Here is a 22638-nt window from a genome sequence, read left to right as displayed (position 1 = left end):
CGCGGGCCGCTCCTCCCCGCAGCGCCGCCGGGGGCAGCCGAGTCAGCTGACGGGAGCGGCTCGTTTCCATCATGGCCGCCCGGCCGGGGCGGCTGCCGGCGGGGCCGGGCCGGCGGCGAGGCGCGGCGGAGGCCCGGTTCCTGCTTCTCCTGTGGTTCGCGGGTGCGACCGCGGAGGGAGCGGCGGGCCGGGAGGCACCGCTCAAGTGCGACGAGCTGCGGCTGGGGCAATATCCTGAGCGCGGCCGGGGGCCGGGAGGCGCGGCGGGGGCAGTTGCTATGGCGACGGGGGGGGCGCCTCCCGGGCCGCTCCGGCTGGAGCCGGTTTCCTCGGGGGGGGGAAGGGGGACATGGAGGGCCGGGGCGGGGGGGTCCTGCGCGCCCCGTGCTGCTCCTCGCAGGTCATGGGGAGCCTCAGGACCCCCCCCCCCGAGGGGGGCTCGGCTGGGAAATGGGGCGGGGTGATCTTCTGCGTGATTTTGGGGGGTGGCGTAGCGTGCGCCTGTGCGCAGGTTTGGGGTGTCTCTCGGATTTTCAGTGTTAAAACCCTATGGGGTGTGAGACATCCCCCCCCCCCTCTATTTTTCAGGACACTGTAGTGAGATGCAATGACTTTGCAAAAATCGAGTCTCCTCCAGAGTCCAAGCTGAGAGGTCTCAGGTGTTAGTGGGTAGCTGGAGGGTTTCTGGCTCTCCGGAGGCATCGGGCCTCGCCGAGAAAACCTCGCCTGGGAGCAGGCGACAGTTACTGATGCGGCTGCGGATCGAAAGTGTCAGGAGAGCAAATCCCGGAAAAGTTAACTTCATCTCCCGCTTTGCTTGGCCGCGGGAGTTGAGACCTCGGGAAGTTAGTTGCTGCTCAGGTTTATTCTCGTCCCAAATCCTGGCAATTCGAGCACTCGTTTTCCGATGCTCACTTTGAGTTTTGGATGTTACTGTCAATTTAATTTTCTCAAGTGAATAATCTCAATTTAAATGTCCTCTGATAGTGAGATAAGGAAAGAAGACTAGATTAGGTGTCCTACCTTGCTACCTTTGAATACAGAGGCCAGGACCGATAAATATTGTCATTCCTTCAGATATTGCTGACTGCAGCATTAATTAAATGTGAAGCGTATACAATATATTTATGTATTAAATTGAATTGGGGAGGTTGCTGTGTAGTAATGTGCTGTTTGTATTTTGGGGGAGCAGGTAGGAAGGATTACTGACATCAGGATACATCTTAAATCCTCAGGGGTTGAAGAGGGTGGAATAAATTAATACTAAACTTGTAGTAGTGTTTGATATGAAAAATGTTTTCCTCAATTAGCTGAACATATATCTGTGATGATCCTAAAATAGACAATAGTACGCAAGAACCAATGAATTGTACAAATCACACAGCATATGGTAAGGATTTTCAACTTCTGACATATATTGATGGTATCTATGTTTTCCAAGAATGTGTTCAGTTCATGCATTTGTATATCTGCTAGATGGAATCACTAACATCATTGCATTATTCCGAAAGCTTAAAACACGTGTATTGATTGGATGCTTTACTAAAAAGGAATAAATACATTATCTCTCGTTAGTATATTTGTAATTGAGGTTTTTGGTAAATCTCTTCAATTTATGTTATATCTTTTAGGTTCTATCCTTCACTACAGTGATTAAAACAACCTATTCCTGTCATGCTAGATTTTGCATATGCGTGTTAGAAGAAGAATCGGCATGAGGCATAAGAGCCTCAAAATCTTCCTTTTTTATTTCTTTTAAGGACGACTGGTGTATTTCATTATCAGGAGGTTTTGGTGTCATTAGATTCTGTTTTGAAAGCACTTACATACATTTTGATTTTAAGTTCTGATGCTCATTTGAGTATAACAGATGAATGCTTAAATTGATCACTTGGTTTACTACCTGTGTTTAGCTTGTCTGATGTTCTCAGGCTTTGAAATAAATGGTCTCTGCAGGTTAGCAAGTAGTATAACACTTTTGCTTTATGTGCACAGTCCTTTATGTTATCTTGGATGTCTTGTCCCTGATTATAAGCAGTCAGAGTATTATGTAGCTGGAGATGGATCACAACTCAATTTGTTAGTTATGTCTAACTAATTAGTGGATATGTGCATTTAATGAAATATACTTTTGAACAGGAGATAAGCTTCAGAGTGAGGAAAGTTGCTAAATTACTTAACATGTTATTTTCTATGTTAATATAGAGTTTTTATGCACGTAACAGTCTTTAAATGGTCCCCACAGTATCTGAATTTTGCTTTTCAGTACTATCTAAGTAATAAAAAGTTAATCTTCTAGTTCACAATTGAAGCACAACAGTCTCTAAACATCTTTCTAGGTCCCATCACCCAAACAAATATCGGTTTAATTCCAAGCATCTGAGTAGTTTCATTTAGTAGCGTGTTTGGAGGCTTACTGGCATGACATTGATAGGAAAAAATGTGGCCTTTACTATCTCAATACATTTTAATCACTGTGCATTTCTTCTAAATAAAAGAACGCACTGTTATCTTAGCTTCATTTTTTTAAAAGACGGAATGTAGCTTTTTAAGCTAAGACATAACTGTCTTAGATTATGCGCATTAATCAGTAACATCCATGTAGTCCAGACATAGCTCATATTTCACCTGGTCAGTATCAGTAACACCTAAAAAATTAGATATTTAGATCCATATGCAATATGGGCAGATATTTAAAAAGAAAGCCAACCAAATCCATTTGTAGTCTTCTTGCCTGTAAGTATTATTGGAAAATCAGGAAAGAAATATTGAACCCGGCTGGAAGTTAGATAGAACTCACGAGTACTGAAAGCTAGTAACAGAAAGTAGAGGAAGGACTGGATTTTGGCCTTTTGAAACAACTTACTTGGACATTGGAGGGTGATTAATATTGTGATAATATATTGCGAACCTTTAGCAGATGTCACTTTCTTCTTTGATTTCCACTTTGGTTCTTTCATGAGTCAAGCCTTAGATTAGAATCGTAGAATAACTTAGGCTGGAAGAGACCCCAGGAAGTCCTATCATCCAACCTCCTGCTCAGAGCAGTGTCAGCACTGAACTCACATGAGGTTGCTCTGGGCTTTGTCTAGTCAGATCTTGAAAACCTTCAAGGACGGAGATTGCACCACCTCTTTGTGCAGCTTGTTCCAACGTTTGACTGTTCTCAAGATGAAAATGTTTTCCGTATGTCCAGTTGAGACCTCTCATTGACTCATAATGGAACAAAAATGGAAATTGCAACAGAATTAGGGGAGCAATTAGCCTTGTATATTTTGCTTGATATATATCATGCAAAAAGACAAGTTAGTCATAGGGCTGGCTTTGAACAATTCAGTCACCAGTAACAAGCCCTTATATATGATGTGTATCATGACTGTTACACAGTATAACTTCATTTGTTTATTTTACTTATGTCATGTGGCTTGTCAGAAAAATGCCACAATCCCAGATCGGTTTTTGCTTAAATTTAAATAATTTTTCTGTCCTCAGTTCAATGTCTACCAGCACCAAATATTACTTGTAAAGATCACCTTGGCATAGAAAAAGTCTTTACTGGAAATGAAGTTGGATTTTACAAGCCTATTGCATGTCGTAATGTGTAAGTACATTATTGTGTTTTGTAATAGTTTGCCTTTATTTTCACACTGAAGTTTCTCTGAAATAGTACGGTGTGTTGGCAGAAGAAAAAAGAGAAATAAGGAGATAGAACACTGCACACGTTGCACAGTACTTAATGTTCTAATAAACATTATAAGTAGTTTAATGATAACATATACGTGTTTATAAGTGAATCTGTCTCTATGTTGGATGCTTGTTTGTTTGTTTAATTATGTTTGTGTCTTTGCTTTACCTTAGTACTTACCCTGCCGAAGATTTGCCACAAATGCTAAGCCTGCATTTTCACATATGCTTAAAATCAGCACAGCTGCTTACAGGAGCAGTTTGATGACTCCTCTCCATCCCTTCGCCTGACATACCCCATTGCATACTGAATCAGGAAACTCATCTGGGTTTGAACTGGCTTGGAGCAGTTCCCCAGTTTGAGTCGCAGTACAGTCGCATCAGTGCTTGTGCCAGCACAAGGATGAGGGCAACACAAGGATAAGAGAGAGTGGATAGTGGGAGGGCTGGGCTGGGCTGCTCCGTTCAGCACCGCTACTGGTTCATGGCAGTTTGAAGCCTGTGTGAAACTACAGGTTAAGTTGTAGTGTACATGAGTATTGGGGGAGCTGAAGTTGTTCTCCAGCTCCCTAAAAATCTATTTAAGAGGAACTGCTCTCTCTTCTTAAAGAACCTTTTTGCATAATCCAGCCTGGTGTGTCTCTTAGGGCCTGTTTCTGAAATGTGAAAATGATGAACTTAGTTTTTCTGAGGCAGATCGTGAGCAATGGATACCAATAAATGTTCCAACTGGCCAGTGTTAATGATCAGAGAACACCTGTCAGTACCATTTGTTTCTCCTTTTTATGGGATTCACACAGGAGCCTTTTCCTTTTGTCCAACTGTGGAGTCTTTGGAAATTATAACTCCAGTAATCCTCCTGAGTATCCTCATCACTCTAGTGGGCAAGTAACTCTGATGTGGTACTTACTGCTCAATAATTTGCCTAACTCAGAAGTGCAGCTCTGCTTCTCAGTTTCATCAATATTTTCTCTGTACGTAGTCTTCTCAAAAGTCAAAGCTCAGCAAATTCAAGAAAACAAATTATCATATCTAATCAAATTTAAATGCTAGCAAACTAGACTTCAGTCACATTTTTGTCCAGAAGCAATTGCATTTCAGTCTCATCTGTGATGGGAACTGAGAAAAAAATGAGTTATACCAGTTTAATAAAAATTGCTTAGTTTTTGAAATAGATGTAATTCTTACGTTTCGGGGTTTTGTATATATTCATTTTTGTTTACTATTTTTTCTAGAAACTTTCTTGTAAATTTGTGTTTTCTTTACATGTATGGATTTAAAAAATCTAAAGACAATACAGTGGTCTTTCTATGTTAACTTTTCAGTAGGCAGTAAAAATGGTGGGCTTCTTATGATGACTATTATGACTCTTATTTATGATGAAATAATCAATGGCTATGCTACCAAAAGAACTTGCTGTGGCTCTTCCAGTCCCATAGCTGCTTGTATGGCAGAGGGGGAAGAGGAACTTTTGTGGACTTGCTGAAAACTCCCTTGAGGTCCAACTGTGACTGTAGGAAGAGTTATGCAAACATCCCCTTGATAAACTCCCAAAGCCAAGTAAAAACAGCAAAAAGATTAATATTACCATCTTTCATATGTATGTTTGTTAAAAAGTGGTCTAATCACTGTATCAGCCTTTTATAAGGCATTTTAAATATTATCTAAGTCTTAGAACCATTATTTCAAGCAGGAATCTCTAGTTTGATATTACAACAATAAGCCTGCCCCTTCTACTGCTTTTTGGAGCATCTTGTTTGAGTTTTTTTGGAAATTGTAACTGTCTTCAGAAAGAAACAACTGCCCATCATTTGAATCAGAAAATTGGTTTGAAAAGGTGTCTTTCCACAGCAGGACTGTCCTGGCATGGGGGGCTGTAGGTTAATGTCTATTCCTCCCTGTAGGAGGGGGCAAATCAGCAAGTTGTCCATAGCCAAAACCATAATGTAGCAGCAGTCCAGATTACAGTTCTGGAATCCAGAAAGTTGTATAGTGCTAGCTTTTAGTACAAGACTAGCACACTATGTTGTATGTATGTTTAAATGGACATGTTGAAGACAGTTGCTCCTAGTGTTTGTTCCAGGAAAAGTTTGTAAGTGCTAAGAAGTTTGCTCCAGCAAAGGAATGGGAGTTAGCTTTGCTTTGCTTTGGTTTTAATTTGATTTTTGGTGGTAGATTTTTGCTAAATTCTAGAGTTCTCTAAATTGTCTCTGTAATTTTGTATTTTGCTTAATATGGGCAGGACCTGATTTTGCAGACTTGAACACATCCATCATTCAAATCTTCTCATTCCAGGCAAACAGTCCATAAAATGATAGTCTGTAAAATTTATGAAGTTTGGTGTGGACATGTCTTTAAGCATTGATAAGAGACCCTGAAAGAGCCCAGAAACCAACATGACCTATAGCAATAGTTGCATAGTATCAACTGGTATGGAGAGCAGAAAAAAAAGTTTTTAACATGGAAACTGGGAGAAATGCATACAGAAAGAATAAAGATTGGATGATGCTGAGAAGAATAACTGAAGGGAAATTATATCTTTTATCCAATTGTTGAAATTCCTTTAGATGACCGGGAAGTGTTATTTCCCTACTTGCTGTATTAGTCTTGAGGGTTTATTTTTAGCTAAGAGGATGAATATGATAAAGGAAATACAAGAGTGGATGCAGACTTGATACAGTATGAACATGCTTCCACTTCATATTAGATCTCTTCTGCCCTTTTGGTTTCATGTTGGCTAGGTTGCACACTGTTCTCCTTTTAAAAGTATCTCAATGCATAGGCAAATGCTCAGTTTACTTTATTACTGTGTTTGATCAGGAACATCTCAAATTAAATTGTGTTCCTACCTTTTACATAAGAATTGTTTTTATGCTTTAGTGTCCTTGGAGGGCTGTTGACACTTGACAGTTGATAAATAATTCCTGAAAGTTTACCTCAACTTTTAAATAAAACCGTTAGTGTTCCTTGCAGTGGAAACAAGATATTTCTAAAGATGGTAATTTACATTACATTAGGTTCCAGGAAGGCCCAGCATGTTCTGTGTTGCTAATAAGCGCCAAGTAACAAATATTGAGGTAAGAGTCATGGTTTAATCACTTAATGTTGCCGTTAAGTTTTAAAGTCAGTAAATCTAGATAATAAGCAAAAATGTAGATCTTTATTTGGCATTAAAAGTGCTTAATAAAGGTGCTTGGATTTTCTCAGCTACTGTCTTTGTGAAACTGTATGTTTTATTCAGCTGTTAACCAAGAGTTTAATTTGGGCTTATTAAGTAGTTGCTGGCACATGGTAATGCACGTATCAAAACAGTGAATTATTGAATATTTTTAAAGTTCTAATTACATTTGTGTTTGCTTTTCTTTTCAAAGACTAGCTGTTCCCCAGTGCAGCAGAGGATAGTTCTAGGATTAATAGCTATGTGTTTCTAGCTTGCTTATTAGCATAAAGTTCATATCAGCAGTGACTGAAAATTACTGGTGGTTAGGTGTCCACATCACTCCAACTGTTGGCAAGAATGGTGCCGTTTAGTGTAAATCTCAGGAAATCTGAGGATTCTGCTGCTGCTGCTGCTGCTTGTATCTGTGTGTTTTGTATGCCTAACCACAGGATGCTTAACTTCAGGGTACCTCTACCACAATACATCTTGTTATGGTCGGCAGTTCTCTTCATTTGTAAGAATGTGTGCCATCTACTACCTGGACTGTGTACATGGATAGTTTTGTCACCTACCCTTTTGGTTGAACGCTTCCTGCAGCTTCTTCAACTAGTGGCCATGGTTCATGTCTTCTTCAAGTCTCATCACAATTATTGTCTTTACTGACGTCTCACCTGTGTGCCTTGTTCTGTCTTTTTGGCTGGATGTGACACTAATGTGTACAGACAGTATGCACGCACCTCTCGGCTTTCCAGTTGTCTCGGTAGGGCTGAACTATTGGGAAGTGCTCTGTAAATGGGAATGTATCAGCAACTGAATTACATCTCTCTTGACAAGCAATGATGATTTGATTTCAGAATAAGAATCTATATTCTGCAAGAGTATACCTGGGTTGCAGTATACTTGAGTTGCAGTGGCTGAGGTTGCTTTATGGAGGATGGCTAGCCAGTTTGAAAGCTGAACATTATCAATTTTGTGTCCATTAATTGAAGATAGATAAGTCTGACTTTTTTTTTTTTTTCTGGTAAACTGAAGCAGCAGACAAATGAATCATTACTTTAAATTTCAAAAATATGCTTATGAGTGAATACGTTTTTGCAGTCATTGTCTACATTACTTGTATGTTTTGGCAGAAATGGATACTCCTACAAAGTGGCAGTGGCTCTGTCTTTATTTCTTGGATGGTTGGGAGCAGATAGATTTTATCTAGGCTATCCTGCCTTAGGTGAGTTTATTCCTTATTTTTTTCTTTGAGGTAAAGGTTGTTGTTTAACTGAGTTGTATGTGTATACTTATATTTTGAGTAATGACCTCTGAACTGTCACAGTTTTCATACTTAAGCTAGAATCCTTACTTTCTTGTCAAATAAAATCCTGCAGTATATACCTCTGCCTTCTACTCTGTTTTTGGCACTTAGAATGGATATGAAGTAAAATCCAGCTGTTGGAGTGAGTGGTGACAAATGGATACGTAGTTGTCCAGCAGATACAACCTTCATGAGCAAACATGATTATTGCCATGCATAGTTTTGCTTTACATTGACGTTTGCCACTGCATTCTCTGTGAGGCTCTGAACAGAGGTGGTTTTGACTGATGTGCCAGCTACTTAAATGATGCTTGATTTTACCAGGGAAATAGTGGACAAACTTTACAATAAAACTAGTGTTTTGGGACACAGAATTTTTTCTTAAAAATGCATACGTTCGAGATAGCTCATAGTATTAGTAACAGTTCTGCAGAAGCTGTGACTTTTAATAAGAACCACCTCTGGTAGTGTTTTTAGGACCTGATTCTTAGGGTGATGGTGCCACTGGCTTTTAAATTATGCAAATACCTTAATATGTTAGAACTACTTTCAGTGTCTAGGATTTTCTTTGTTTATTCCTGAGCCAGACAAATGGAAGTACATTTAAGTCTAAATAGCATGGAGTAATAAATTGGAAAAAAGCTATGCATTTTACTGTCACTTCTGTTGGGGGTTTTGTGTTTCTGCCCATTATATGTGAACTCCTGGGTTCTTTAAGAATATTATCTGTCCTTCTGGCAAATCAGGTGTTAACATATGTGTCTTTTTTTCCTTGAGATTCTATAATCACTTATTTTGTCCATCTGTTTCACAAAAAGATATATTTTTGGAAGCAGTTGATAAGGTACACATTTTTTGTTACATCAGTGACTGAAAATGTATTTTAGTATTGGATTTGGAATAATAATTTGCAGTAATTATATTGTAATATATTGTAGATTTATGAATCCTGTATTCTTATATAGAAGACCTGTATGTTTCATGCTTGCCAACCCTACTGGAATACACTGTAGCCAGTAACCAAAGTTAAAAGACTTACAATTAAACTCTTCTGATGGCAAGTTTTCAAGCTTTTGAAAGGTAAAGAAGAAAAAAGCAAATACATAAGAGTAGAAATGCAGAAAGATAAAATCAATAAATTGGATTTCTTGCCAGTGGTTAATTTTTTAGGTCATCCATGCCTTGGCAGAAGCTGTGCTAAAGAAAAGTAATAGCATTGAAATATTTTGTGCAAATGTAATGAAAACTTTAAATGCTCTTTCATTTATTTTTTTTCCTTCTCTTGTGCTTAAAGGGAGCACAAATAACAAACAAGCTATTGAATACGAAGAAACCGGTAAAATTGTATGGAAGGCAACCCCTTCCTCTCCCACACACTGTGAAGTAAACCATAAGTTATTGCTGCCTAGGACTGCTATTTTTTCCTCCATGCTTCAGAGCAGTTTATTTTCTCAGAGTAATCTGCTTGTGGGGAGGGAAGCAAGCTGGAAGAAAAAAAATCAACTTTACCCTGCTCTCTAGAAACATATGCCAGGCTCAGAAACAGTTCTTCTCCACCCAGTAACATAATGCAGAAAGCCTTGCCAGGATGCAGCCAGTTCCTCGAGTTAATTGGAACTGCTGCTGGAACCAGCAATGGTGAGAGAGCTGCTGGATTTCCAAGTAACCAACTGACAGCGATGCTCAGCACTGGAGCTTGAGAGGAGATGTTATAATAAGTGTCACCAATATTTAAAATGGTGACTACACTTGATGCAGAGATAATAAAGAAGCGAATTGTGTTCACCAAAGAGTTTGATATTGTTTAGTTGTCTTAACTGGTATTTCCTAAGGCTAGCATTTCTTTAGCTGGCTGTTTCCCTTTTGTTTTTTTATGCTACTGCCAATACTGATATCCAGGCTAACTATATTTGACTGCTGCAAGTCTCACGTGTCAGCCACTGGGAACAAATTGTTTTAAACATTAATATACTTAGTTCTTTGCAGATTTAAGTGGCACTACTTCAGCTGTAATATGTTTTTGGACTTTCCTTTTAATCGGGTGAAAGACCGTCCTGCTACTACTCTTTCAGCCTCGTGGTCATTAGGTATATTTTTCCTGTTAGGTTTTCTCTGACTTCTGTTCCATAGAGTGATTATAAACTCTCTCCTAGAGTTTATAAATCAGGCTGGTTTCATCGTGTCAACTATAGGAGCTATCCCCAGATGGTGGGACGCTCTTCCTACAGCATGCAAGCAGTTACTCCCCCACTCTATTCAAGCATCAAATTCTCTCTCCTCCATACGCAGCCACATAAACAGGGCACAAGGGGAGAGGAGGAGGTATGCTGGACAGATAGCTGCTCCTGAGAGAGGGGGAGTGAAACAGAGGAGGAAGAGGTCTGGAGACCTTCAGGTGCTTGACCGAAAGCAAGCTCACTCTTTGGAGAATGTCTGCTTTTTTTACTAGAAGGCAGAGCAGCACAACTTGCAGCAGTCCTGACTTCTGTGGGGAAGAGGTGGCACGGGATGCTGCACTGGCCGAGGGTGTCAACATGCTTGTCTCTTGCATCAGAAGTGTGCCTGCCCCTGTGAGCGTAATGAGGACGTGCTCTTTTGCGAGGAACTTTTTCAAACCCTGTACAGCATAGCTTACAACTAACTTAGCTGCCAAATCTGTGCATTCCTCTTCAAACTTTCTGTTCTGGGGTAAAGTTGCAAGTGTCTTCAAAATGAGCATTTCATTCTCAAAATAGCCTAGATGTTTGTCTAGCTGAAAGCTGAAGTATTGTCTTACAATAAATATAGTACTCATTGTATTACATTCATTGTATGAGAAACTGTTGATTTTTTTTAAAAAAATTCTTAGACAACCTTCTTCTTCTGAAGGCATCTTCCAAATGTAATGTCAGCCTTTCATGGAGAGCTCACAGTGTGAGAAAGTTAATCACTCTGCCCATATATTTTCTATTAACCTTCCATTTATTCATACAAAAGAATCCCTAACTACTTCTGAATAGTGAGTAAACATAAGTGTTTGGGTTTTATATGTATATGTAAGTGTGTGTGTGTATATATATAAACATATAAAAAATAAATTCCTATTTCAGCATAAATATAAAAATGATACTAGAATGGTTCTCCAAAGCGGCATGTTTTGGAGAAAATCTAATCGGTATGTGCTGCAATTTAAGAGATGGTACAAAGTCCTTCTCTATTCAAAAGTAAATTTTCTAGCTCAGGTTGGGATTTTTTCTGTTTCTAATCAAAAAAAGGAAAATTTTCAGTAACTTATTCGTCAGCTTCTGCCTTTCCCTTCAAAGAATTTTTGTCTGTTTAAAAAAAGTTGTGTTTAAAATCTTTTAAGTATCTTCAGGGTAGTACAGAAATATGAATATACAGGTTGTTTTTCCTCTGATAGTTAAAGATCCTCAATTTTACTTCTGTTTTTAGAAGTATATATATTCTGTGGGATGAGGAGAGAATTTGGATGCGACTGCCACCAGAAACCTATGAACTTTATAGTAACTAGCTTAAAGATGCAATTAAATTTTGTTTCCCTTTTTTAGGTTTGCTAAAGTTCTGCACTGTAGGATTTTGTGGAATTGGTAGCCTAATTGATTTCATACTTATTTCAATGCAGGTAAGTCGGTACTTTCAAAACAAGATACAAATCTGTTTGTGTTTGTTAAAGCTTTGATTTGATCCCTAAGTCTTTGTAAGCATTTCAGCCTTAAGAACTTTTCCTTTGGAATATTGAAAAATCAAGGCATTTATTTTAGCAAAAATTGATATTATGGATACAAAATATGAATATATTTATAGTTTGAATTAAAATTTAGATAGATGAGCTATCTCTAAATACCTGTTATGACTCTACCACTTGACTATAGCCTGGAAGCTGTACCACTGTAAATTCATTGTGTCAGAACTGATGAGCCTTTTGTGTGACATACAGGATTAGAATTACGTGAGATGTCCTGGTATTCCCAAAATAAGAACTGCCTGTGAAGTTCTGTGCTTGCATGTGTTTAATTGCTGATGGAGCCCATTGCCTGGGGTGTCCAGACAGCATGCAGGAAGGAAGACTTTGCCACTTTTTTTTCTTCTTCTCCTCCACTTACAAGTCCCATATCACCTGAGACTTGTGACTGTGGGATGCTTAGTGGTTAAATCTCTATCTGGGGTGACAGCTTGTGACAGCATGAAATTGCCAAGTTGTCTTATTCTACAGTGCATCCTTTTAGCATGGGTTATAAATTGCCTTTGACAAACCTAAAACACATTGTGGACATAGAAATTCTTTATATGTGTTTATAGAAATATATAAAAATTCTGTTTTTGTAAATCAGTCTTTTGTATATCACTAATCTTTCAAAGTATATGTATTCTCAAATTCTTTTCTATACTACGGCAGTGATCTTACCTCATATCACAAAGTTGCGGGTAGCTTTCATCTCTCTTTATTCATCTGCCTTTTGACCCTACATCAATTTATCAGTTCCAGAACAAAAAAGCCACGGTCCTCTCTCTGTCTTCTTGTTCCTTACCTGTGCAGCATTTCCAAGATACTTTTCACCAGCCTAATTCACTTTTGCCTACCCTCCTTTGTTCAAGAAAAGCGCTTTGGAGGCCACTCATTCGTTAGCCTGATTTTGTGACTCAAATCCTCATCGGCTTAACCTAGTACCAGAGCCTGGCTGTGTAATTTGGTTGATTAGAAGCCCTAGAGAGATGTTCCTTCAGAGACAGTGTTCACTAAAATAGTTAAGCTACAGCATAACTTCAAAATAAATCTAGTTTCTGTTTGACTAATTAAGCATGACTAATTTTATGATGGGAAAATTAGCAGTAATTGAGATGTTAGCACAAAGTGTGTATTTCACTTCATATTGAAAAGTCTTGGTTCTTCTTCTCTTGCAGATTGTTGGACCTTCTGATGGCTCTAGTTATATTATAGATTACTATGGAGCAAGGCTTACGAGGCTCACTATTACCAATGCAACATTCAGAAAAATGCAGACATATCCTTAAGCCTGGCAGTAAGTGTCACGTATGCACAGGTGCATTCTAATTTTACAGATGGATCCAGTCGTCCACTGAAATTGCTGATGACTTATTAATTACACTTCATCAGAACTGTATATTAAATGTTGTACATTGAACAAAGATGATAAAATATGAGAATTCATCAAGAGAATGAATTTACCTCAAAGGTGCCAAGTTTCTTTGTGACTGCTCTATTTCTGTGAGCACATAGTTTGCTGCTAAGTTGTATCGTTTGTGAAGTATGCAGACTTCTGTAATTTGCACTGTTGGTATTTGGCATCTCAGTGTGCATGATTCAGAGGGTTAAGGGGGGGAAGGGCTTGTTCAGCAGAATATCTTTGCTGATTTTTAGTCCATTGAAATTGATGAGACATGGATGTTAGTGGGGCCAGAATTACACCTGGGGTCTGTTTTCAGAACTATTTGTGGCGGTTTGGAATTTAACTTAAAAACCCTAGAACACAGAAATTGCATTTCGTTCTATCATGTTAGTTAAAATCCAAATGGCCCTAAATCTTGTGCTGAAATTCCACTATGAATTCCTATGAAATTCCATTGATTTGAAGATTTTTTTTCCGTTAAGTTTAAAGAGCAATTTTGGTAAGGTTGCAAAATTTGATCAGTCCTGATCAACGGTGGGAATATGGACACAAAAAAAATAGAACCATATGTGATGCATCTCAAAAGGAAGGTGGATGTTGCAGTGCACTGAGGTTAGAATAGGACATAATTGTTTTGCTTATTTTGATTTTTTTCCCCCCCTTGCAACCATCCTTAGTGAAATGCATGCCTTCTTTTTCTGAAAAGAAATTGGTGTCCGTTTTGCAGATACAGAATGTCAGAAATGTGAATTCTTTGCATTAATAAAGCCCTTGAAAGGTGATTCTTTCAAGTGTGTAGCTGTTGATAAATGAATTGTGTTTCAGTGAAATAAATTGTGTCCTTCAAAACTGTTTGATCAAATTTTTTAGGATAGCCAAGATTTACCTAGATTTTCTTTTAAATACATACGTACATATATATATATATATATATACACACACAGAGACAGAAAACGTTTCAACAGAATCTTCCTACTATTTAACCAATTTTAAACATTCCCTTCACCTTCTTATGAAAATGTGCAGTAACTGAATGAGAAATTCATGTTAATAGCATAGATTTTTTTTTAATAATCTCAGGGCGGGGGGTGGTTGTTTTAGATGAAACTTTCAAAATGTTATTAATGTGTCTGCAACCAGTACTTTTAAGGGAATTACATAAACCAGATTCCTAAATTGATTTTTTAAAGTGCAACTTATGTTTTTTAGTCTCTTTTAAACCTACATTGGTGCACATAGAGCTTTGCAAAGCAATCCTGGTTTTATCCAAATAACTATTACCTGAATATGTCATGTAATGAGAATGAACCACAAGGAGAACCTTGTGCTTAACATTGCTACTTTCCTTCACTTAAGACGTAGTTTTGGAATACTTGCTAACATGCATTTTACATGTGGGTTCAGAGAGACAAGAACACTCTGGTAGCTTCGTTCACTCGCCGTATATTCGTTGCCTCTCCCTTTTGTCTCTCTCTCACTGAACGCTCTTTGTGCATGCCAGTTTTGTTTCCTGAAATACGCGCTTTCAAAAAGAGACGGAAATGGACAAAAAAGAAATGTTTGAACCAAATAAAATTCCATGATTAAGATCACCCTGTGACTTGTCTGCCTTTGTTTTTTAACCCTGACGTTGATAATAGAGGTACGGAAAGAGGAAGATATCATGAACGTTATAATGAACAAAAAAGCCTTGGGCAGCTCTTTCACGCAAGATTTCATGCTAAAATATATCTTCATGTGTACTAGTAGCAGAGGGCTTGACTCATGGGCTTCAGCAGTCCATGTTATGCTTCATTATCTGTAAAAGAAAACAGGGGCTATTTTGTATGAATCAGATGAAAATGTGTTCAGTTATTAGGTCCATCAGATTCTGAGTAAGTTTTGAGTTTCAGCAAATTTTAATTTCTATTCCCTTTAGACTTCATTCTGCTTGATCCTCTGGTCCCGTACTAACAACTCTCCTCTTTCCCATCCCTCTCCTTTGTCTGTGAAGCCTTTTAGAAATTAGCGTCACAGATGGCATAACCTTTGCAACTTGTATTGGATACTGCTGGAATTATGTTACGTGCCTGAACACACTTGTGTTTCTATATGCTTATTTAGCTGCATGGCTGAAGTTTAGAGAGGGTTAACTGAGGAAGCAGATAGTACTGCAGGGCCAGTGGAGAGTTAGTGAGGTCTTTGTTTTCATCTTGTAATTGTCAGATATGGCATGTTTACCATAAGGACTGTGAAAAGTGTGATGCAAGATGTAAAGCTGTCCCACTGTGTTAATAATAAATTGGCTACAGTAATATTTATTGAAATGTCTGTCCTGTGATGATTTTCTGTGTTGCTGCCTGCTTTAGCATTCACCTGTCAATCAAGTTGCCCATTCTAGTGTTTCTGTAGTTCTGATTGCTCCTGCTGTACTGGAATACTCTTCTCTCTGGGCTGTAGCTTTCCCCCAAAACAGTTGCAAAGCAATAAAAATAATCAAAAATGTGCTGTGTCATCCTCCTGCCTCCTTCCCAAATAAAATGATACCTGCTTGTTTTGTAGATATTCACGAATCCTTTCAGCATTCCAACAAGCTAAAGCTAAAGAAGTATTATTCTGTGTCTGTAAAATAGAGAACATGAAGAGTAAAGGCCAGAGTTTAAAAAAAGAATTTGAAGTGCCTAGCCTTTAAAAACCTGTGTAAAGCTATTTGCTGAAGATGCCGCAGACCCAAGCCAGGAATTAAATCCAAATCTTCCCTAAGTACCAGTGCAGTTCAGTCATTGCAAAATCATGACTCCATAAACCTGTCTCTTTTTTTGTGTCTCTGTTTTAGGATTTTCTGCAGTGTGCTTAACCATGATGTGAAAGTACAGTAACTAGTAAAAACATCAGCTTTGGGCACTCCGCATTCACTCACACAGTGCAAAAGTGGTTGTACCTAGGTCTGCATACAGTATTAATAAAATACTCTGAATTGTGCTTGTTTGATTAGGCCAACGTGTGTATCTTTCACTTGTGTGCAGAGCACATTTTCAAAGAGAATGGGTTTAGAGAGATTTTAGAATGCAAATTCTCTGCCTAGCTATTCCTCCGGCAATTTAAATCATGACAATGCTATGGCAACTTCCTGTGACAATATTTTGTTATCTTGTTTCCCTCCTTACCACCACCCACCACTTAATTCATGAAGATATCACTTCTGCTTTCAGAATCTGATAACACCTTAAATGTTAGGTTTTATTATGTTTCCCAAAGATGTATTACTGTACGCCTGCCAGTAAAACTTCTCAGCTCCACAGGAAGGTCTTTGTGTTTGAAATGCTCCATTAGAATTTTTTTGGAGAACATCTGTTGTCACCCCATCAAGAATTGTTTCCTTTGTTCCTCAGGAGTATATTCAGTTATATTTGCTTACGCAGCTATGTCTATTCAGTCTTCTCGCATCTCTTCTCAGTGTTTTTGTTTTTTTATATTTTTAGATTCATTAGGTGTTTAGTCCATTTCTGCATTGAGAGCCATTCCTGTTGCTTGCTCTGCAGTTTTCAAACCTGTTTCCTCCAGAAAATGATGTTGAAAACAATAAGGTTGGGTGCTTAAGCACCCAATTGGGGAAATGCCAAAGGCAAGATTTTGCAAACAACCATACATTTACATTGCCTTGTAGGACTGTCGCTAATTGTGTGATTGCCTATTATTTCACTAATACATCATACAGTTTTTCAAACTCAGTGTAGTCTCATCTCTAACTACTTTGCCATTTTCATTATTATAAATGGTCACTATATGGCTTCTTTAAAAAACTGCATCATTTTAATTCATTTAAATCATGCTTTTTAAGCAGCTGTTATGTTCTGGACTTTTGCTTTTTCAACCTGCATCAGAGTCTGCCAGGGGTGAAATTCAAGGAAATAGTCTGTTTGCCTCTCCTGCAATTACTGCCCAGATCTGGGGAGGAAAAAGGCTGAACTTTAGGCATATGCTTAAGAGCTTTGCTAGACTGAAATTTCATCAAGACTCTTCCCACTTTCTTCCCTTCAACCCATCTGTGTTACCCAGAGAGCCTTTCTCATCTCTGTGAATTATAAAAGAAAATTGCATTCCCTATGGAAACTTTAGCATTGAAAGTGTAAATAGCTTATAATATTCCCTACAGTTCTACAACATCCTACGTGTGGCAACTTTTTTTCACCTCAAAGCTGCTTTTCTTTGGCTTTTGTTCATATATCAGCTCTGTCTGTTCATACATCAGCTACTTGCAGACCTTCTTCCACAAGTTCTTAAACTCTCCAGGAGGAGTTAGACTTCAGAACTGGATCAAATAATATATAGAAATGTCACGGCATCAGATCAGGGAATCTTTTTAATGTATGAAGGAAAGACTCTTTGGGGAGGAATAGATGTCTGTAAGAGAAGTTGTAAGCTTTAGTTTCTGCAGAAAGTACAGCTGCAACTTAAAACCATGCTTCCTCTTTGCCTCCTGCTTCCTGAAGGTGGAGCCAAACCCCCTATCAGATCTCCAAATCTTCTGAAGTTGTTCTTTATCCTACAGCAAAGACTTAGCCCTCCCGTATTTTCCCTTGCAGAACAGAGACAACTGGAAAGTGGATATGAGGAGTCTGGTTGGCCAAGATGCATTTTGCACTGTGTTTTCTCTCTAGACTTCAGACTTGAGCAAAGAAAAAGAAAGGAGACATAAAAATAAAAAGGGACAGTCTAAATGCTGTTTGCACCATCTGCGATGAAGATCTGGTTCCACAAACTCCCGACAAAATAAAATAGTTAAAACGTACTGCTTGTCTCAAATGCATGCTGTCTGCTTTCCCCAGGATTTATGATTCTTACTCTTTGTGGTTCATTATATCTTGGGCTTACTCATGCTCTGATAACTCTCCTTATACATCTGAATGGCTGCTTTCAAGATTACAGCGCTCGCTGAGAAGCGCAGTCCTCGGCCTCTGCAGATGCATGTGACGCAGCAGAATTCTAGGCAGTATGAAAATTATAAAGATCAGTTTCCATTACTGTAATTACTATATAAATCCTGCCTTGAGGAGGCTTAGAACAGGCCTATTTAACCTTGGTTTGAGCTGAGACTTGAACCAAGTTTGATAAGTTGAACACTGAATGCTTTCCCTTTTTTTTTTTTCTTTTCTCTGCAGCGTCGTAACTTAGTCGGGAGCGGGGCGGGGAGGGAGCAGGGATCCAGCGTATCGCCTGCGTTCGGTCCGACAGGGCAGCGGTTGTAATCAGGCACCGTACCTGTCCCCAACCAGCAGCAAGACTAAATGAGATCCACGTTTCTTTACATCTGAAAAATCACCATTTCTCCCCTTGGAACCTGTGACCGCATCTCCTACGCAGCTGTGCTCCAGGACAGGTGTGTGAGACGGCTCGCAGGCAGCAGGGCCAGCGAGGGGAGCTAGAAGTACTCGGGTGAGGTGTAAGATGATACGCTCTTTGGAGGGCTGCAGCAGCAGTTCCCGTCTTTTATGTCATTTGCCCCAACTCAGTTAAAGTTAAAGGGGCTGGCTGAAGCGGTGCTTCCCCTCCAGGTGTCCGAGATGCCCTGAGATGGGGGAGAGCTGAGTTACCTCCAGCTGCCTTGCAGGTCAAAGCATTCACAACCGAAAAAGGCATTGGCAGCACCGTGTACAGAGCTTGGGGGTCTCCTGCTGCAGTGCTTTCGCATGCCAAACTCGCCGCTGCAGGCCAGACAGCAGCTTTGACAGGGGTGGCCGTTACTTGCTTAAAAAAGAGCATAGCACAGCATGTTCATTTCCCTCTTCGTGAGCCTGTTCTGTGGTCTGCTAGTCAGTAGAGTAGCAGGGATGAAATCGTTAACGTGTTCTGTTTCCTTTACACAGAGTCGTCCTCCAAGCTGCTGGGATTTACCGTGGGCCAGACACAGCGAGAACGTGTAACAGGAGGCCATCGCCTGCTAAGAAGTGGCTGAGCGTTCACCTGGAGCCTGCAGGGACTATGGACAGCCTACGGACTGCACCGGCCCCGGCAGAAGCCGGGGGAATGCCGGGTGTGGCAGCGGTAATTTTTTAGGGCTTTCATTCCATGGTCCCGTTGATTATAACCCTGTTAAGAGGATGATGCATGCGACTTTTAAGTTACTTTATTAACTAAGTGTAAGCAATGGATGTGTCATGCTAACAAACATAATTGCTGGTGTGTCTAATACAGTATGAAAGTACAGTACAGTGAATTTAAAAGGTTGTGGTAATCTAAGAACGCTGAAGGGGAAATGTGTGCCTGGGGGGTGTGGGGGCTGGGGAGAAAAACGACTTACTTGACATTCACTGTCTTCCTCCCCACTCCTTTGCTAAAGTAGGAACAGGATCGGAACAAAAAAATGTTTGTTTTACAGCTGTACCAAGTTACGGCGTGGACTCGTGCTCCCCCCCTCCTCTCCCACTTGCATCAAGTACATCCTGTACTTTTGGCAACATGTTGACTGGATATTTAAAAGCTGTGAACTGTTCTGAAAGTTTCACATACTGGGTTATGGGCCATGTGTGTTTGATCAAAATTCAATTACTGCACTGTACCATGCTTGGAAACCTATCATCCCAAGTTATGAAGTATGACGAAATAGGCTAATCTAATTGGTTCAGTATGGGAGCAGTATCAACCAAGCTTGTTATGATAAATAGCTTCCTGTGTTAAAGGTTCTCTAGAGCTTAAGTATCTTGGCTCACCTCCCTCTACAAAATAAGAATAGTGTTCCCTGGGAACAGTTACATCACTGTCCCTCTTCTACATTCACAATTAAAGATTTCTAGCTTTTTTCATCTTGCTAATCCTTGAACAGGAAAGCTGTGGCCGTCTACCCATTCCCCACTTCCTTCTCTTCCTCTTTCCTCAAGTTAGGCTGTCTTATCTTGTGCTTTCCATGAGCCTAGGCGTTCGGTTTCCGTGGTAGGTAATGCAAGCTTGACCGGGATGCCAAAACTCACCGGGGCTTGCAGGCTGTGGTGGTACATGTGATGCATGTATGTTTGTATACAGATTGGGAATATTTGATGTTAAATTAAATGTGGAAGCACTTTAATCTTTTAAGCATCTAATAAAAGAACTTTTGTACAATGAATTTCGTACCTATGGATTTGCTATCATCATCTTGAAATTTTAGTTCATCAGTAGTTAAGAGCAAATCCAGCATGCGAGTGCTGGATGACAGCTAGGGATGGACTATGTTCTCAGCCTGGATTTGTAGTCACTAAATTTGTCACTAAGACATGAGCTGTCTCCCTTGAGATGATACCAGCTTCATGATTTTATCTGGTCCATCTTTGGCAAGAACTGCTTATCTCGGATTTTGATGTCACAGAAATAGTGTCAAGGGGAAAACATGGAAAAGTGTCTCTTTATGCTCTGGCTATTTAATTTTTTAACCTCTCTTGAACCACACCCCTACATGTGTCTGCTAACACAGAAAGCTCCTTCAGGCAAAATAACTGTGTGGTGACCATTTTATGAAGGCATAATATGGGCCTGATCTTGCAAGTGCCTTTAAACTTGATGAAATTTCTCCCAAGAATAAAGTTATTCATATACTTAAGTGTTGATGGAATCAGTCGTTATGTTAGTGAGTCTTCGTGTTAGCCCCGAGACTGCTTAATACCTGGATTATGCCTGTATGGTGATTAATGCCTATTTACTATATCTGTTATCCCACTGCAGTTTGCTCTTCAGCCTTGATTAAGCCCTTTGCTTTACCATTTAAAATGTCCTGCTTAACCTTCTGCTTACAAATGTACATAGTGCTGAAGTCTGCATTTTTAACTAGAACAAGTTCTACCATAAATAATAGCATTTAATTTTAAGTGCAACAGCTACAGTCACTTGATCAAATGACAAAGAACAGCAATAGCAAACTGGGGAACACACAAGTTTTTCACAACAAGGATCTATGTCCACATAAGAGGAAAAAATATATGCTCCTTCTTCTGAATAGCACTTTCTGTGCAATTCTTTATTTTACATGTCTGTAAAAAAAATATTATCAAAGGAGCCTAAACATTGACTCTCTGTGTGATTTCCCCAAATATCTTTTGAAGGAGATAAACTGGATTAATCTCCCTTTATAAAGTTCCCACAAGAAAGCTCACAGACACAGTAGCTTTACCTTCAAAAATAGAATGTGACTGTAGGCACTTATGCTAATCTCTTTTTTGGCAAATCAGCTTTTTTGTATTGAATCTTGCTTGATTGAATAGCACTGGAGCTGCCAGAGTAAATGCTATTATCAATGTACAGTAATTAAGGAAATAGTCCTTGTCACTCTAACAGTGTCCAGGCAATGCCTACTGTAATAAAGTTAAATGATAAAGAAATCTCTCCAAGGTGTAGATACTGGAGCGGGGGTGCTTCTGATACGCAGTGAAATGCTGCAGTGTGGAATTAGAGCTGATGGGGAAATACATAAATGCCTGTGGAATTCACGCTAAACCCGCGTTCGGTGCTGAATGTCTAAATAGATGCTCTGCGCTAAAACACGTAATTGTTTAATTTGTCATGTAATTTCCTGACTCAGGGCAGCTGAGCATCTCCCAGTCTCTGCCCTTAAAAAACGTGTGTGAGAATGAGAGCGAGCGAGCAGGAGAGACCCTTCCATCATGCGGAAACTTCAAAGATCTCTTCCCCCCTTGGGGCAGCAGCCTGCACAAACGATAAACCTTGCTTCAAGACCGGGAGAGTCGGGCTCTGCCAAAGCCGTCTGGGGAGAGAACGGGAGTAAAAAGGGCTCGTCGCTCCCTCCCGCGCCCTTCCGTTTCCGCTCGACACTTCCCAGCCCGTCAAGTTCTTCAGTGGGTCGCAGCTCTCCAACGGCACCTGCGGAAAGAGATTCCCCGAGCAGAAAGACAAAAACCCTGCGGAGATCTGCTGGTGTTAAAGCTTTACCGCGTGCACCAAGAAACGTAAGATGCAGTGACGTCGGGTAGCTCTCGGCCGTCGGAAACGCCGCCCCGACGGGCGCTGCCAGAGGTTCCTCGGATGCGGCCCTGCGTTGAGGTCATCGCACGAGGCTCCTCTGGCCTAAGGCACGCTGAGGTCTGCGTCCGACAGCAGAGAACTTCTGACCAGGGCAAATACACGCAGAAGATGTGTTGTTTAATGGGCAATAAATAACCAGGGAAGATATTTAGTCAAGACGTGTGCCGGGAAGCATTTGCTCACGTAAAAATACATGTGTTTCCAAAGAAGCAGCCTGGGCAGTGAACGCTCAAGGCGATGTAAGGGAAAGGCAAAAAGTGCACGGTGAGGCTGCCGAATTTCATCCCGGTACGTGCGAGACGCACATACGAGGGTTCTGGCTGCTTTGTGCCTCTTCTGCCCAGTCTGTGTTCTACCTAAACTCTGTGCATAAC

General features: G+C 39.9%; 1 protein-coding gene across 1 annotated transcript; it reads left to right on the top strand.

Moving 5' to 3' along the window:
• Positions 1-65: 65 nt before the first annotated feature.
• On the top strand, positions 66-20357 carry TM2D1 (TM2 domain containing 1). The gene is made up of 7 exons (XM_067301337.1): positions 66-233; positions 1321-1390; positions 3493-3601; positions 7975-8066; positions 11696-11769; positions 13050-13168; positions 19123-20357. The coding sequence occupies exons 1-6, from the start codon at positions 72-74 to the stop codon at positions 13158-13160; spliced, it is 618 nt and encodes a 205-aa protein (XP_067157438.1). The 5' UTR covers positions 66-71; the 3' UTR covers positions 13161-13168; positions 19123-20357.
• The last annotated feature ends 2281 nt before the right edge of the window (positions 20358-22638 follow it).

This window comes from Apteryx mantelli, chromosome 8 (genome assembly GCF_036417845.1).
Source record: "Apteryx mantelli isolate bAptMan1 chromosome 8, bAptMan1.hap1, whole genome shotgun sequence".
NCBI classification, from domain to species: Eukaryota; Metazoa; Chordata; class Aves; order Apterygiformes; family Apterygidae; genus Apteryx; species Apteryx mantelli.
The sequence above is the reverse complement of the archived record's forward strand: the minus strand, read 5'-3'. Positions and strand labels throughout refer to the sequence as shown.